This window comes from Choloepus didactylus, chromosome 17, assembly GCF_015220235.1.
Source record: "Choloepus didactylus isolate mChoDid1 chromosome 17, mChoDid1.pri, whole genome shotgun sequence".
NCBI classification, from domain to species: Eukaryota; Metazoa; Chordata; class Mammalia; order Pilosa; family Megalonychidae; genus Choloepus; species Choloepus didactylus.
In genome coordinates this window covers 59,827,658-59,844,714 of record NC_051323.1, presented here as the reverse complement: position 1 = coordinate 59,844,714, position 17,057 = coordinate 59,827,658, and the positions used below count along the sequence as shown (strand labels likewise).

At 36.4% G+C, this 17,057-nt stretch overlaps 1 protein-coding gene across 15 annotated transcripts in view; it reads left to right on the top strand.

Moving 5' to 3' along the window:
* BIRC6 (baculoviral IAP repeat containing 6) overlaps positions 1–17,057 on the top strand; it is a 317,621-nt gene that overhangs the window by 90,306 nt on the left and 210,258 nt on the right. For all 15 annotated transcript variants that reach the window (XR_005212389.1, XM_037807172.1, XM_037807169.1 and 12 more), the window contains 2 exons: positions 1,682–1,740; positions 14,913–16,307. Coding sequence is in view for 14 of the 15 variants with exons in the window: in XM_037807172.1 (XP_037663100.1) it covers positions 1,682–1,740; positions 14,913–16,307 (1,454 nt within the window). In the remaining variant the exon portion in view is untranslated. The remainder of the gene's footprint in view (positions 1–1,681; positions 1,741–14,912; positions 16,308–17,057) is intronic.

Sequence of the window (17,057 nt, the reverse complement as noted above, 5' to 3'; positions counted from 1 at the left end):
GAAGTATCATAAAGGGCACCTGTAATCACACTTTCCAGTTATGTTAACACTTAACATAGTCTAGATTTATTAATCCAAGTGATTTTTAAAAAGTTTGAGATGTAATTTACATACCATAAAATTCAGCCTTTAAGTGTACAATGCAATGATTTTATCCATATGATTTTACCACTTGATATTATGATACGAGAATTTTTTGTCAATTTTAAAATAGTATTTTTAAAAAGATTGTTATATTTTTGAAGACCTTTAGAATAAAGCTTTCTTTGCTATAATTAAGGTCATTATCTGACAGTCATCTTTATAACTTTATTTCAAAGCACCTGAATTCCTTCTTTAAAATATACTGCTACTTTAAATTACCTTTTATCGTAATATAGCATGGTAATACTTGGTTATTTTTCTTAATGTATTGGAAACCTATTGTTTCTTCTTGGTTTTATTTCTTCATTCTAGGTAATTCCCAATCATTAGTATTTCCTCTTGGGATTTATTTTTCCGGATATTATCTTAACTATTTCTGTTTAACGAACCAATAAATGTTTGAATATCTTGAGGCTACTTAGCAGATGATCTTAAACTTCCCATTCTTCTTGTTTTAAATTAAAGGACCGAATTGGTTTATGGACAGTTATTATGACTTGAAAAAGCAAAACTAAACCCCAGAAACTTTGTCAATAATATCTAAGCTAATTTTTTTTTACCGAAACATTTCAAACATTGCCTTGGAGTATAGTAGGTTAGGCATTTTTAATGAAGATTGCCAACCTGCATTATATATAAAATACCATTATAAATGCCTTTGAATTTCAGATGTAAGTACAATATATTGTTTCAAAAGGGGGAGAAGTATCTTCCTTTTCTGCAAAATGCATCTTCTTATTTTTGCAATTGAGGATATCAGAATTTTGTAGACAGCTGTAGGCAGTGCTGATTAATGGAGTACAGACAGAGCCAAATATTGTGCTAGAGTGGTCTATAATTATGTCTTTCTTGTCTGCAAACAGTAGAGAGAATGAGGATAAAGGTGGACACAAAGTGCGAGGCTGGCAATTCCTTGGCCACTTGAGCGAAGAGCAGAGGAGGGACTATTGTCTTCTTGACTTGACCTCAAACTTGTGGGTTGTAATAGTTTTCCTGCATGTCAAGGAGTTCTTAAAAGCCGCTTCAAAGCTAACCAGCCAACCAAACAGAAATTGAATGCATGTGTGTGAGTGCACATACGTACATGCATACTTATTCAACTATTCTATTTGATTTTGGGCTAATTGTTACAAATTCAGTAATAGAATAGTTCCCAAAATTTTACTTCTGGAAGATTGTGCTTGATTTTATTAGCTGCTGCTCTCTTTTAATTACTGTAACTATCCCCAGTTACATTTTAATAATCTTCGAATCTCTACAAATGGTGTAGATTCTTAGAGGTTTCCATATCCTGTTTGAGGCACACCTTTATTTAATGGTTTAAGACAGTTCATTGTCAGCATTGTTAATCAGTTATCACCTCAAACTGGTAATTATATCATTAAGCTACTTTAATAATTTTGTATGTTGCTTATATTTGAGATGTGTAACAGTGTGTGTTGTGACAGTGTATTATTTTCTTTGCTGTCTCATATTTATATAAACATTGTTTTTTTCTGACATTCCAACTATATAATATTTTATCTTTTGGTTTAAGTGATGATTTACTGGAGGATTCAGACAGTGAAGAGCATTCCAGATCAGATTCTGTGACAGGTATGTTAAAAATGTTAGATAATGTATTTTTTAAATCCTTGGATTTATGCAGTTTTATGTAAAGCTAAAATACTACTTAATTCTAAATTTCTTAGTTAATACAAACTTTTAATTTTCACTAATACACACAGAAAACTCAAATATTGTGGCTCAAATGTCTTGAATTTAGTAATAATTATGTTGTACTCCATACTTAAAATTTAAGTGGTACCTATTTTGAGCCAACAAATTAGCATGGCAATGAACTACATCTTTGTCACAGATATCAGGAAATTAACATTAAGTTCTTCAAAATGTGTTTAGTTTGTTTGCATAACATATTCAGTTAAATAAAAGTAATATTTAAATTAAGGCTTTTTTCCCCAAAAGAAAAGTGGTGAATAAAGAATAAATTTTAAAGTATAAAGTCATAGACATTAAGGCATCAGGTAAATGCTATCTCACTCATTAGTGTTTATGAAATATTAAGGCAGAGGAGCATGCTTCATATTTTAATATAGTTATTTTATACAATAATAGGCTAATTTTATATAAAAAGGCTAATAGTGCATCTCAAAATATTTTTACTGTATCAGAAATCTGATCCTATGCCTACCACTTTTTATAGTTTGATTCCATTTCTTAATGTATAAAATGATGATAGTAACATCTGTTAACTATAAGATAAAAATAAAAAGCACATAGGACTTTAGGAAGTGTATTTTTAAAAGTGGCTGTTGTTAAATTGTGGCTGTTTTTCAGTGTCACATGTCATGTATTAAAGGCATCTCATTAAATGTTTTCAGAGAGACAGTTTTTTATAGTAGAGTTATCAAAAGCTATAGTTAGTGTAGAGTAGTAAGTGCTATCTGAATTCCAATTTATCATGAAATATTTTTTGAAACCACTAAACACAAGTTTGGACTGATTTTGGATTAACCACCAACTGTCTAGTATAGAAATTTGTAGCAGTGAAAAAAAGACAAATAGAAAAGGCAGAAAAAAAATACTCTGAATAATCTACAATGTGTAATAAGCGCTGGAAAAATAAAGAATTGATTGCATTTTGTTCTATTTTATTATTTAGTCTGATGTGGTAGGCAATGCTCTTTCCCTACTTAATTGTCTGTTTTGCAAAAACAGAAGACGATCACTTGCATTTTCGTAATCTGATGATGAATAACAGAAATTGGTCACTGGTCACTTGGAGACCTGGTTAAAACTTGAATTCTTTTACTAAATAACTCTTTGATCTTTGTGAATTCAGTTAAACTCTCTGGGCTTCAGTTTTTCCTTTGTAAAGTGAAGTGTTTGAACTAAATGTTCCTCCAAATTTATGTTTTTGCTTTTAAATTCTATGAGTCTAACTATAACCTTTCTTTTGTATGCTATAGCTCTGTTCTTTCCTTTGGGTCTAAGAATTTCAATAGGTATTTTTGCAGTTATGATACCTGTCTTTGTTCTATTTCTGTATCCCTTTTCTACCTTTTATCTTATCTTTTCATCTGTGCCATTACCATCTTTTACACTTCCTGCGGCTACTGTGGTCCTGTTTACTTCACTTCCCAGTATCTAGAAAATTACAATGTACTTTTATTGACTCTGTATATGGCACTTCATTTGAGGGTGGAAATGCTCCCTGTGTAGGATTAAAAAGTAGCTACGGTAAGAGAAAAAAATCCTTCCAGTTCAAAATTTTTAATTGCTTCATTTAAGAATTTGTAAGTAGCTCATTCATCTATAGTAAAATATATGACCCTAAATTAATTTTATGTCAGAAGACTATAGTGATTTTATGGAGGCTCATCACGTAGGCATATGTACACATGGTACTAATGGGATATGTGTTCTAAGACGTGTATCCAAGAAGTCATAGATGCTATTTCTAAACTTATGTTTTCCAACTCTAGGTGGTTCTTGTCAAGTTGAATGATACTTTCTGAGGAAATGTAGATTGGATTTCTAAGTTTCAAAAATGTGGCTGGAGACTAGAGGCTTTTATCTGTTTATCGGTTGAAGAGTTAGGACTTTCGAAAGTGTCTAGGTGATGCCGGAGAAAAAAGCTTGCTTTTTGGACCTGATATCAGAATTAAGAATGAATCACTTCTTATGAAGAGTGGGAAGAATGTTTGTCAGGAGTTCAAACTGAAATTTGATAGGTTTTATCTTGGCATCTTTCTAAGCCCCAAATTGCTAATGTCAGGAAGATTGGCTGTGAGGTTGACATTGCCCAAGTAAGCAGAATAGAGGTTTCACAAAAGGAGTGTTTGAGGAGTGTGCTGCAGGATGCTAGCAGGTATGATGTATAAAATGTTATTTGGTGGTCTACTTGGTTTGAGAAGCTCTGAGATAATGAAAGATAATGGGTTTCTTTACTGTGGCACTTGTCAAATTCATTATGTGCTCTGTCATTATTCTGAAGGAGAATATAAGATACATAAATGCTGTTTCCCAGATGTTGATTAGATAGTTGGGAAGAAGCAGAATAAAGATATGACTTGTTATATATTTTCCTTTTTAGTGAATAGTCTCACCCCAAATAGCAGTCATTTTTTTAAATATTTATTTTATTGAGATATATTCACATACCATGCAGTCATACAAAACAAATCATACATTCGATTGTTCACAGTACCATTACATAGTTGTACATTCATCACCAAAATCAATCTCTGACACCTTCATTACCACACACACAAAAATAACAAGAATAATAATTAAAGTGAAAAAGAGCAATTAAAGTAAAAAAGAACATTGGGTGCCTTTGTCTGTTTGTTTGTTTCCTTCCCCTATTTTTCTACCATCCATCCATAAACTAGACAAAGGGGAGTGTGGCCCTTATGGCTTTCCCAATCGCATTGTCACCCCTCATAAGCCACATTCTTATACAATTGTCCTCAAGATTCATGGGTTCTGGGTTGTAGTTTGATAGTTTCAGGTATCTATCACCAGCTACCCCAATTCATTAGAACCTAAAAAGGGTTGTCTATATTGTGCGTAAGAGTGCCCACTAGAGTGACCTCTCGGCTCCTTTTGGAATCTCTGCCACTGAAGTTTATTTCATTTCCATTCACATCCCCCTTTTGGTCAAGAAGATGTTCTCCATCCCATGATGCCGGGTCTACATTCCTCCCCGGGAGTCATACTCCATGTTGCCAGGGAGATTCACTCCCCTGGGTGTCTGATCCCATGTAGGGGGGAGGGCAGTGATTTCACTTTTAAAGTTGACTTAGGTAGACAGAGAGGGCCACATCTGAGCAACAAAGAGGCATTCGGGAGGAGGCTCTTAGGCACAATTATAGGGAGGCCTAGCCTCTCCTTTGCAGCAACAGTCTTCCCAAGGGCAAATCCTGTGGTAGAGGGCTCAACCCATTGAACCACCAGTCCCCTGTGTCTGTGGGCATGTTAGCAACCATCTCAGTGGGGCAGGCCAATACCCTGCATTCTCCACCAGCTCCTCAAGGGGGCTCTGCATATTTTTTTCCTTTTTTTTTTTTTTTTAAGTTTTTTTTTTTAAATCAACTGTATGAAAAATAAAAAAAATTAAAAAAAAACACACAATAAAAGAACATTTCAAAGAGATCATAACAAGGGAGTAAGAAAAAGACAACTAACCTAAGCTAACTACTTTACTTCCAACATGTTCCTACTCTACCCCAAGAAAGTAACCTAATACAGCAACATTTCTGTGAACTTGTTCCTACTATACCCATCAGAAATTAACAGACCATAGTCATTCCTGGGCATTCCCAGAACGTTAAATTTACCCACAATAGCTTATCTGTTCTTATTGGATTATTGTTCCCCCTTCCTTAATTACTCTCTATCGCTAGTTCCCCTACATTCTACATTATAAACTATTTGTTTTACATTTTTCAAAGTTCACATTAGTGGTAGCATATAATATTTGTCTTTTTGTGCCTGGCTTATTTCACTCAGCATTATGTCTTCAAGGTTCATCCATGTTGTCATATGTTTCACGAGATCGTTCCTTCTTCCTGCCGTGTAGTATTCCATCGTGTGTATATACCACATTTTATTTATCCACTCATCTGTTGAAGGACATTTGGGTTGTTTCCATCTTTTGGCAATTGTGAATAATGCTGCTATGAACATTGGCGTGCAGAGATCTGTTCGTGTCACTGCTTCCCAATCTTCCGGGTATATACCGAGAAGTGCAATCGCCGGATTGAAGGGTAACTATATCTAGTTTTCTAAGGAACTGCCAGACTGACTTCCAGAGTGGCTGAACCATTATACAGTCCCACCAACAATGAATAAGAGTTCCAATTTCTCCACATCCCCTCCAGCATTTGTAGTTTCCTGTTTGTTTAATGGCAGCCATTCTAATTGGTGTGAGATGGTATCTCATTGTGGTCTTAATTTGCATCTCTCTAATAGCTAGTGAAGCTGAACATTTTTTCATGTGTTTCTTGGCCATTTGTATTTCCTCTTCAGAGAACTGTCTTTTCATATCTTTTGCCCATTTTATAATTGGGCTGTCTGAACTATCGTCATTGAGTTGTAGGATTTCTTTATATATGCAAGATATTGGTCTTTTGTCAAATACATGGTTTCCAAAAATTTTTTCCCATTGAGTTGGCTGTCTCTTTACCTTTTTGAGAAATTCCTTTGAGGTACAGAAACTTTTAAGCTTGAGGAGTTCCCATTTATCTATTTTTTCTTTTGTTGCTTGTGCTTTAGGTGTAAAGTCTAGGAAGTGGCTGCCTAATACAAGGTCTTGAAGATGTTTCCCTACATTATCTTCTAGGAGTTTTACGGTACTTTCTTTTATATTGAAATCTTTGGTCCATTTTGAGTTAATTTTTGTGTAGGGTGTGAGGTAGGGGTCCTCTTTCATTCTTTTTGATTTCGATATCTAACTCTCTCAGCCCCATTTGTTGAAAAGACCATTATGACCCAGTTCAGTGACTTTGGGGGCCTTGTCAAAGATCAGCCGGCCATAGATCTGAGGGTCTATCTCCGAATTCTCAATTCAGTTCCATTGATCTATATATCTATCTTTGTGCCAGTACCATGCTGTTTTGACAACTGTGGCTTTATAATAAGCTTCAAAGTCAGGGAGTGTAAGTCCTCCCACTTCGTTTTTCTCTTTTAGAGTGTCTTTAGCAATTCGAGGCATCTTCCCTTTCCAAATAAATTTGATAACTACCTTTTGGAAGTCTGCAAAGTAGGTCGTTGGAATTTTGATTGGGATTGCATTGAATCTGTAGATGAGTTTGGGTAGAATTGACATCTTGATGACATTTAGCCTTCCTATCCGTGAACACGGAATATTTTTCCATCTTTTAAGGTCCCCTTCTATTTCTTTTAGTAGAGTTATGTAGTTTCTTTGTATAGGTCTTTTACATCTTTGGTTAAGTTTATTCCGAGGTACTTGATTTTTTTTTGTTGCTATTGAAAATGGTATCTTTTTCTTGAGTGTCTCTTCAGTTTGTTCATTTCTAGCATATAGAAACATTACTGACTTATGTGCATTAATTTTGTATCCCGCTACTTTGCTAAATTTCTTTATTAGCTCTAGTAGCTATATCGTCAATTTCTCGGGGTTTTCCAGATACAAGATCATATCATCTGCAAACAAGGACAGTTTTACTTCTTCCTTTCCAATTTAGATGCCTTTTATTTCTTTGTCTTGCCGGATTGCCCTGGCTAGCACTTCCAGCACAATGTTGAATAACTGTGGTGATAGCAGGCATCCTTGTCTTGTTCCTGATCTTAGAGGGAAGGCTTTCAGTCTCTCACCATTGAGTACTTTGCTGGCTGTGGGTTTTTCATATATATGCTCTTTATCATATTGAGGAAGTTTCCTTCAATTCCTACCTTTTGAAGTGTTTTTATCAAAAAGGGATGTTGGATTTTGTCAAATGCTTTTTCAGCATCTATTGAGGTGATCATTTGATTTTTCCCTTTTGATTTGTTAATGTGTTGTAATACATTGATTGATTTTCTTATGTTGAACCATCCTTGCATGCCTGGAATGAACCCCACTTGGTCATGGTATATGATTTTTTTAATGTGTCTTTGGATTCGATTTGCAAGTATTTTGTTGAGGATTTTTGCATCTATATTCATTAGGGAGATTGGCCGGTAGTTTTCCTTTTTTGTAACATCTTTGCCTGGTTTTGGTATTAGATTGATGTTAGCTTCATAAAATGAGTTAGGTAGCGTTCCATTTTCTTCGATGCTTTGAAAGAGTTTAAGTAAGATTGGTGTCAGTTCTTTTTGGAAAGTTTGGTAGAATTCCCCTGTGAAGCCATCTGGCCTTGTACATTTATTTGTGGGGAGCTTTTTGATGACTGATTGGATCTCTTTGCTTGTGATTGGTTGGTTGAGGTCTTCTGTATCTTCTCTGGTCAGTCTAGGTTGTTCATATGTTTCCAGGAAATTGTCCATGTCCTCTACATTATCCAGTTTGTCGGCATACAGTTGTTCATAGTATCCTCTTATAATTTTTTAAATTTCTTCGGGATCTGCAGTAATGTCACCTTTCTTATTCATTATTTTGTTTATATGAGTCTTCTCTCTTTTTGATTTTGTCAGTCTAGCTAGGGGCTTGTCAATCTTGTTGATCTTCTCAAAGAACCAACTTTTGATGTTATTTATCCTCTCTATTGTTTTTTTGTTCTCTGTGTCATTTATTTCTGCTTTAATCCTTGTTATTTCTTTTCTTCTACTTGGTTTAGGATTGGTTTGCTGTTCATTTTCCAGGTTCTTCAGTTGATCCATTAGTTCTTTGATTTTGGCTCTTTCTTCCTTTTTTATATATGCATTTAGTGCTATAAATTTCCCCCTCAGTACTGCTTTTGCTGCATCCCATAGGTTTTGGTATGTTGTGTTCTCATTTTTATTCGTCTCTATATATTTAGCATTTTCTCTTGCTATTTCTTCTTTAACCCACTGATTGTTTTGGAGTGTGTTGTTTAACCTCCAGGTATTTGTGAATTTTCTAAGTCTCTGATGGTTATTGACTTCTAGTTGTATTCCATTGTGGTCAGAGAATGTGCTTTGAATAATTTCAACTTTTTTAAATTTATTGAGGCTTGTTTTTTTTTTTTAATTCAGTTTTATTGAAATATATTCACAAACCATACAGTCATCCATGGTATACAATCAACTGTTTACAGTATGATCATATAGTTATGCGTTCATCACCACAATCTATTTCTGAACATTTTCCTTACATCAGAAAGAATCAGAATAAGAATAAAAAATAAAAGTGAAAAGAGAATACCCAAACCATCCCACCATCCCACCCTATTTGTCATTTAGTTTTTACTCCCATTTTTCTACTGATTTTTTTTCCAATTTTTTAACTTTGTTTATCAAAAAATTAAAAACAAACAGGCAAACAACAACCAAAAAAACCCCACAACATTTCAAACAAAGCAATGGATTAAGGAAAACAAATTACCTAAAATACCTACTTTGCTTCCAATATGTTCCTACCATACCCCAAGAAAATTAATAAACCATGTCCAAACAGAGGAGTAAGAAAAACAAATAATCTAAAATAACTACATTGCTTCCAACATGTTCCTACCATACCCCAAGAAAATTAACAACCCCTAAGAAAACAAAGGAATAAGAGAAAAAAAAACCTAAAATAACTCTATTGCTTCCAACATGATCTTACTATATCCAAGAAAGTTTACAAACCATAATCATTCCTGAGCATTCCCATAACATTGAGATTACCCTCCATAGTTTATCTGTTCTTATTAGATTATCATTCCCCCTCCACTAATTGGTATTTCTAGGTCCCCTACATTCTACAGTATAAAACATTGCACATTTTTCACAGAATTCACATTAGTGGTAACATACAATATCTCTCTTTTTGTGCCTGGCTTATTTTGCTCAGCATTATGTCTTTTTTTTTTTTTTTTTAAATCTTCATTTTATTGAGATATATTCATATACCATGCAGTCATACAAAACAAATCGTACTTTCGATTGTTCACAGTACCATTACATAGCTGTACATTCATCACCCAAATCAATCCCTGACACCTTCATTAGCACACACACAAGAATAACAAGAATAATAATTAGAGTGAAAAAGAGCAATTGAAGTAAAAAAGAACACTGGGTACCTTTGTCTGTTTGTTTCCTTCCCCTATTTTTCTACTCATCCATCCATAAACTAGACAAAGTGGAGTGTGGTCCTTATGGCTTTCCCAATCCCCTTGTCACCCCTCATAAGCTACATTATTATACAACTGTCTTCGAGATTCATGGGTTCTGGGTTGTAGTTTGATAGTTTCAGGTATCCACCACCAGCTACCCCAATTCTTTAGAACCTAAAAAGGGTTGTCTAAAGTGTGCGTAAGAGTGCCCACCAGAGTGACCTCTCGGCTCCTTTTGGATTCTCTCTGCCACTGAAGCTTATTTCATTTCCTTTCACATCGCCCTTTTGGTCAAGAAGATGTTCTCCGTCCCACGATGCCAGGTCTACATTCCTCCCCGGGAGTCATATTCCACGTTGCCAGGGAGATTCACTCCCCTGGGTGTCTGATCCCACGTAGGGGGGAGGGCAGTGATTTCACCTTTCAAGTTGGCTTAGCTAGAGAGACAGGGCCACATCTGAGCAACAAAGAGGCATTCGGGAGGAGGCTCTTAGGCACAACCATAGGGAGGCCTAGCCTCTCCCCTGCAGCAACCGTCTTCCCAAGGGCAAAACCTGTGGTAGAGGGCTCAACCCATCAAACCACCAGTCCCCTATGTCTGTGGTCATGTTAGCAACCATGGAGGTGGGGCAGGCGAATACCCCCGCATTTATTAAGGCTTGTTTTATGTCCCAGCATATGATCTATTCTGGAGAAGGTTCCATGAGCACTAGAGAAGAACGTGTATCCTGGTGATTTGGGATGTAATGTTCTATATATGTCTGTTAAATCCAATTCATTTACCAGATTGTTTAGGTTTTCAGTTTCCTTGTTGGTCTTCTGTCTGATTGATCAGTCTATAGGAGAGAGTGATGTGTTGAAGTCTCCCACAATTATTGTGGAAACATCAATTGCTTCCTTTAGTTTTGCCAGTGTTTCTCTCCTGTATTTTATGGCACCTTGATTGGGTGCATAAACGTTGATGATTGTTATATCTTCTTGTTGAATTGCCCCTTTTATTAGTATTTGGTGGCCTTTTTTGTCTCTCAAAACATCCCTGCATTTAAAGTCTATTTTATCTGAGATTAATATTGCTACACCTGCTTTCTTTTGGCTGTAGCTTGCATGAAATATTTTTTCCATCCTTTCTCTTTCAATTTCTTTGTGTCCCTTTGTCTAAGATGAGTCTCTTGTATGCAACATAGTGATGGTTCATTTTTTTTTGATCCATTCTGCAAATCTATATCTTTTAATTGGGGAGTTTAATCCATTTACATTCAACGTTATAACCGTGAAGGCATTTCTTGAATCAGCCATCTTATCCTTTGGCTTATGTTTGTCATATATATTTTTCCCTCTCTCTATTAATATCCTTTAATGTACCCATACCGAATCTCTTTAGTACTGAACCTTTCTCCATGTCCCTCTCTCCTTTTTTTGTTTCTCTGTCTGTAAGGCTCCCTTTAGTATCTGAAGTAGGGCAGGTCTCTTGTTAGCAAATTCTCTCAGCATTTGTTTGTCTGTGAGAAGTTTAAGCTCACCCTCAAATTTTAAGGAGAGCTCTGCTGGATAAAGTATTCTTGGTTGGAAAGTTTTCTCACTCAGAATTTGAAATATGTCATGCCACTGCCTTCTCGCCTCCATGGTGGCCACTGAGTAGTCACTACTTAGTCTTATGCTGTTTCCTTTGTATGTGGTGAATTGCTTTTCTCTTGCTGCTTTCAGAACTTGCTCCTTCTCTTCCATGTTTGACAGTGTGATCAGAATATGTCTCGGAGTGGGTTTATTTGGATTTATTCTATTTGGAGTTCGCTGGGCATTTATGGTTTGTGTATTTATGTTGTTTAGAAGATTTGGAAAGTTTTCCCCAACAATTTCTTTGAATACCTTTCCTAGACTTTTACCCTTCTCTTCTCCTTCTGGAACACCAATGAGTCTTATATTTGGACGTTTTATATAATCTATCATATCCCTGAGGTCCGTTTAGATTTTTTCAATTTTTTTCCGCATTCTTTCTTTTGTGCTTTCATTTTCTATTCCGTCATCTTCCAGGTCACTGATTTGTTGCACAGCCTCCTCTAGTCTTGTACTATGAATATCCAGAATCTTTTTAATTTGGTCAACAGTTTCTTTAATTTCCATAAGATCATCTATTTTTTTTATTTAGTCTTGCAATGTCTTCTTTATGCTCTTCTAGGGTCTTCTTGATGTCCTTTATATCCTGTGCCATGCTCTTCTTCTTGTCCTTTATATCCCGTGCCATGGTCTCATCGTTCATCTTTAGTTCTTTGATTAGTTGCTCTAGGTACTGTGTCTCTTCTGATCTTTTGATTTGGGTGCTTGGGCTTGGGTTATCCATGTCGTCTGTTTTTTTCATATGCTTTAAAATTTTCTGTTGTTTTTGGCCTCTTGGCATTTGCTTAACTTGATAGGGTTCTTTTAGGATTTGTAGATGAATTGAAATCCTTGTCTCTAATTTGTCTGATGTACAGCTTTGTGGAGTACAGTTTCTCTAACTAACCAGCAGGGGGCGTCTGCGAGCCACCTGTTCTCCACAAGCCAGTTCTCCCCTGCTTTCCCGTTGTGGTGAGTAGGGGAGTGAGCCTTGTGGGCTCCAATTGGTGCGCCAAGCTTGCATGTGTAGTTGGTGTTGCCCGCCCTGTATATGGGGTGTGTGTCTGGGTCGTCAGGGAGAGGGGGCGGCTCTAACAATCAAATCTCCCAGGTGTTCCTGGAGTTGTAAAGCTGCTGCAATAGTCTAATCTTTCAGTTCAGTCCTACCACAGTTTGTCTCTGCCACCGACCCACAAGTCCTTGGTATGGCCCCTTGAGACTTGTGAGTGGGTCCCTCTTCCAGGCCGTGCACCCCCTGGTCCTCTGTTGAGGGATGACTGGTCATCTGTGCTATGTCACAGGTGAGTGCCGTCCCCCCAGCGCGGTTCTGCGCTGCAAGGCTGTGTAGGGCGGCTCCCAGTCTGCTGGGCGTGCGCCCCCCTTTTCTTGGGAAGTTGTGGTGTTTAGTGAATTTTCTTAGCCCCTGGATTATTACCTTTTGTCTCAGAGCTCTCTTAGTTCTGCTCTTGTCTTGACCTGCCCAAATTGCAAGTCTTTGATGCTTTCTATATTGGGCTTCTTAGAGTAATAATTTTAGAAAAAGAGAAAAAAAAAAAAAAGGCCTTCCTTGCAGATCTACTGGGTTATTGAAATGCTAAGAAACAAAGCAATTAGGGCCATTAAGGAAAAGTCCAGGGGCAGAGAGATCAGTTTTTCTTCGGGATTTGCATATGAGCCTCAGGGCCTGAGCTCTGCCCTTCCCCTCTCTATGTCCACCAGAATTCCAAAAAGCCTCAGCTTTTCTTTTTGGGCTTTTCTTGCTGTTTCTTGCTATCCCTACCTCCTCTCTGCTGGGCTGGCTGCTCTCCAATTCTCTGGTATCTGTCTATGATTGGAGTTTGGATCAGTAGAATGAGTTTCTGATAAGAGCTACCACTGCAGTTCTCCCTTCTTGTTCCCAGCGCTGACAGCCCTTCCTCCCACGGGACTGAGCCTGGCAGGGAGGGGCGCGGGTCCCCTGGCCGCAAAAACTTACAGATTTCACTGATCTTAGCAGTTCAGCGTGTTCATGAGTGTTTTATGAAGTATGCCCAAAGTCAGATTACTCTGCGGTGTCCAGTCTATGCAGTTTCTGGCTTTCTACCTACTTTCCTCGAGGAGTAACTAAAACATACACCTCACCACTCCGCCATCTTACCCCGCCCTCAGCATTCATTTTTAATGTTGTGCCTTAATATAAATAATTTATAGTTAATTCATTTTATGTTAATATATACGTAGACTAAAATAGCTTTTTCTTGGGATTTCCTCCTATAACTTTGAAGAAATCAATTAACTAAGATTGTTGAGTTTAGTAGATAGTTAACCATCTTAAGGGTTCATTGTGGTATACTACATTTTATTAAGATATGTCACTGTCAATCTTCAACTTCCAGTTGAAATAATGAATTCGAGAAAATAAAGATAAATATTGTATGGTGGTTAAAAGACTTGATTTGAATGTAGCCATATGAGTGTTTAATAAATGGACAGCTTTATTAGTACCATTAAGTTGTTGCATTTATACTTAACAGTATAGATGTTTCAGTTTTAGAGGATTGTAGTAATTGTGTGTGAAGTAAGAAAATTATCCCAGGAATATGGGAAATTCTAGATAAAGCTGTCAACGTTGAAGAGATTCTGAATTAAAATAGTTAACAGTAATGATATAGACTGAACCATGATATGCCTTAAGCTTCAGTGTCCACGAATCTCTGTTGCTTACCCCTTTTCTTGGACAGCTTTCAAATCTTGCAATCACCTTGAATTATTTTATTTCCTTTACTGTTCTGTGTTCTTCCTATCTAAAATTGTGAAGTCATTCTATTTTTTTTTTTTTTTTTCTTTCTGCATTTCCACAAATCACCTGGAGAGGCTTTTTTATAACTGTTGCTAATAATGTTATTGCCTGACTGATAGTTGTTTGTGACTATTGAGAAAGAACATATTGGTTGAAAGAACATGGGTGAGTAGGAGGGAGGTGATGGTGCTATGACTGCTTTCAAATGTTAGAAGAAAGGGAACTGGGATTAGAATAATTTTTTATGGATAATGGCAAAGTGCATAATTGACATATATAAATAGTATGAGTGTCTTTTTGGCTTAGAATTGAAGTGCAGACATCCTATTACTTTCTATATTCATTTAAAATGATGACTAAATCATGTCTTTGTTCTTTATTTTAAACTTTTATTCTCTTTTTAAGAAAAGGGTTTTACTCATATATTACAGGAAACAGTATTCTCAACTGAAAATAATTTCAAGTCCCTTGGTAAAATACTTTATGGTTTTTCTGAATACGTTCATTTCAGATTTGATTGAATTTTCTTTAAAATACTTTAAATTATTCTACTTATATAATTGTAAGGCACTGACTAAATTATGAAAAAAGAAAGGTAACGAAAAGATTAAAGCACAAGTTTTGATTTTCAATTACAAGGCATATCTAATGCCTTCTGTTCCTTTTCAAAGGGCATACATCACAGAAGGAAGCCATGGAAGTGAATCTTGATATAACAGCACTCAGTATTCTCCAGCAGCCAGAAAAACTTCAGTGGGAAATTGTTGCAAATGTGCTTGAAGATACTGTTAAGGATCTTGAAGAACTTGGGGCAAATCCTTGTTTAACAAATTGCAAGAGTGAGAAGACAAAGGAAAAGCACCAGGAACAACACAACATTCCCTTTCCATGTTTATTAGCTGGAGGTTTATTAACATATAAGTCTCCTGCTACCTCACCCATTAGTAGTAATTCTCACAGGTCACTGGATGGTTTAAGCAGAACTCAGGGTGAAAGTATATCAGAACAAGGGTCAACTGACAATGAATCCTGTACTAATTCAGAACTAAATTCTCCTCTGGTAAGGAGGACTTTACCCATTTTACTGCTTTATAGCATCAAGGAATCTGATGAGAAAGCAGGAAAAATCTTTTCACAGATGAACAACATTATGAGTAAAAGTTTGCACGATGATGGTTTTACGGTCCCACAGATTATCGAAATGGAGCTGGATAGTCAGGAGCAGTTGTTGTTGCAGGATCCTCCTGTGACTTACATTCAGCAATTTGCAGATGCAGCAGCCAACCTTACCTCTCCAGATTCTGACAAATGGAACTCTGTGTTTCCCAAGCCTGGGACTTTGGTTCAGTGCTTGCGGCTGCCAAAGTTTGCAGAGGAAGAGAATCTTTGTATAGACTCAATAACTCCTTGTGCCGATGGAATTCATTTGTTAGTAGGACTGCGGACATGCTCTGTTGAATCCTTGAGTGCAATAAATCAAGTAGAAGCCTTGAATAATTTAAATAAATTAAACTCTGCACTATGTAATAGACGGAAAGGTGAGCTGGAATCAAATCTTGCAGTAGTGAATGGTGCAAATATTAGTGTGATCCAACATGAATCACCAGCAGATGTACAGACTCCTTTAATAATTCAGCCTGAGCAGAGGAATATTAGTGGTGGGTATTTAGTACTTTATAAAATGAATTATGCCACTCGGATAGTGACTTTAGAAGAGGAGCCAGTGAAAATCCAACATATCAAAGATCCCCAGGACACAATTACCTCGCTCATTTTGCTTCCACCAGATATACTGGATAATCGAGAGGATGACTGTGAGGAACCTGTTGAGGAAATACAGTTAACTTCAAAGAATGGCATTGAGAGAGAAAAGAAGTCTGATATTTCTACTCTTGGCCACCTAGTTATAACCACTCAGGGAGGATATGTAAAAATACTAGATCTTTCAAACTTTGAGATTTTGGCCAAAGTGGAACCTCCCAAAAAGGAGGGCTCTGAGGAACAGGACATGTTTGTTTCTGTCATTTACTGCTCAGGCACAGACAGACTGTGCGCATGCACCAAAGGTAAGCTGTTTGATTCTTCTGTATACATACATACATATTGAATGATTAAATCAGTATGTATGGCATTCATTTATGTGCATACCTATTATGAAATTTAGATCTGTGTAGATGGAGACAAATTATTTATTTTTTTATGTTGAAGTGGTAAATCTTTCTACTATTTTAACTGTTTTTAAAACTTTTTTTACTGCCCAGGGTAAGGATTCTAATTGTAGATAAGTTAATAAGTTTCTGCTTTAACCTCAAGAAAATAACCTGCTGTTGTTTCTGTGAGACTTGGCACTGCATCTAATTTGTGACCTTGAGCAAGTTACTTTAAACTCAGTAAACTTTTGTACCTTTATTTATAAAGTAGGTTCAGAAGGCTATTTCCTAGTCTTGTTAGAATTAAATGAAATAATGTATGTAAAGTTTCTGGCACAGCTATTGGTCCTTATTTCCTCCCACAAAAGAATACTTAGCAAATAATTACTATTTTTGCCCAATAAATTTTTCTTGTCTGGTTTGCTCCCAATCCTTGGCTGGTAGTGAAACAGTTTTGAAACATCTGGGGCAATAAGACGGTGTGCATTTTTTTTTTTTTTTCTTCTATTTTACTTTTCATACAGTAAATTTTAAGTTGGGGAGATAAATCAATTTTTGAAAAGGATTACTGACATACTAGGCAAAATAAATAGTCCTGGTGATAAGTTAGTAGGAATTAAGGCCTAGAGATATTTGAAGCTTATGTGACCAGCCAAGGCTTGTCAG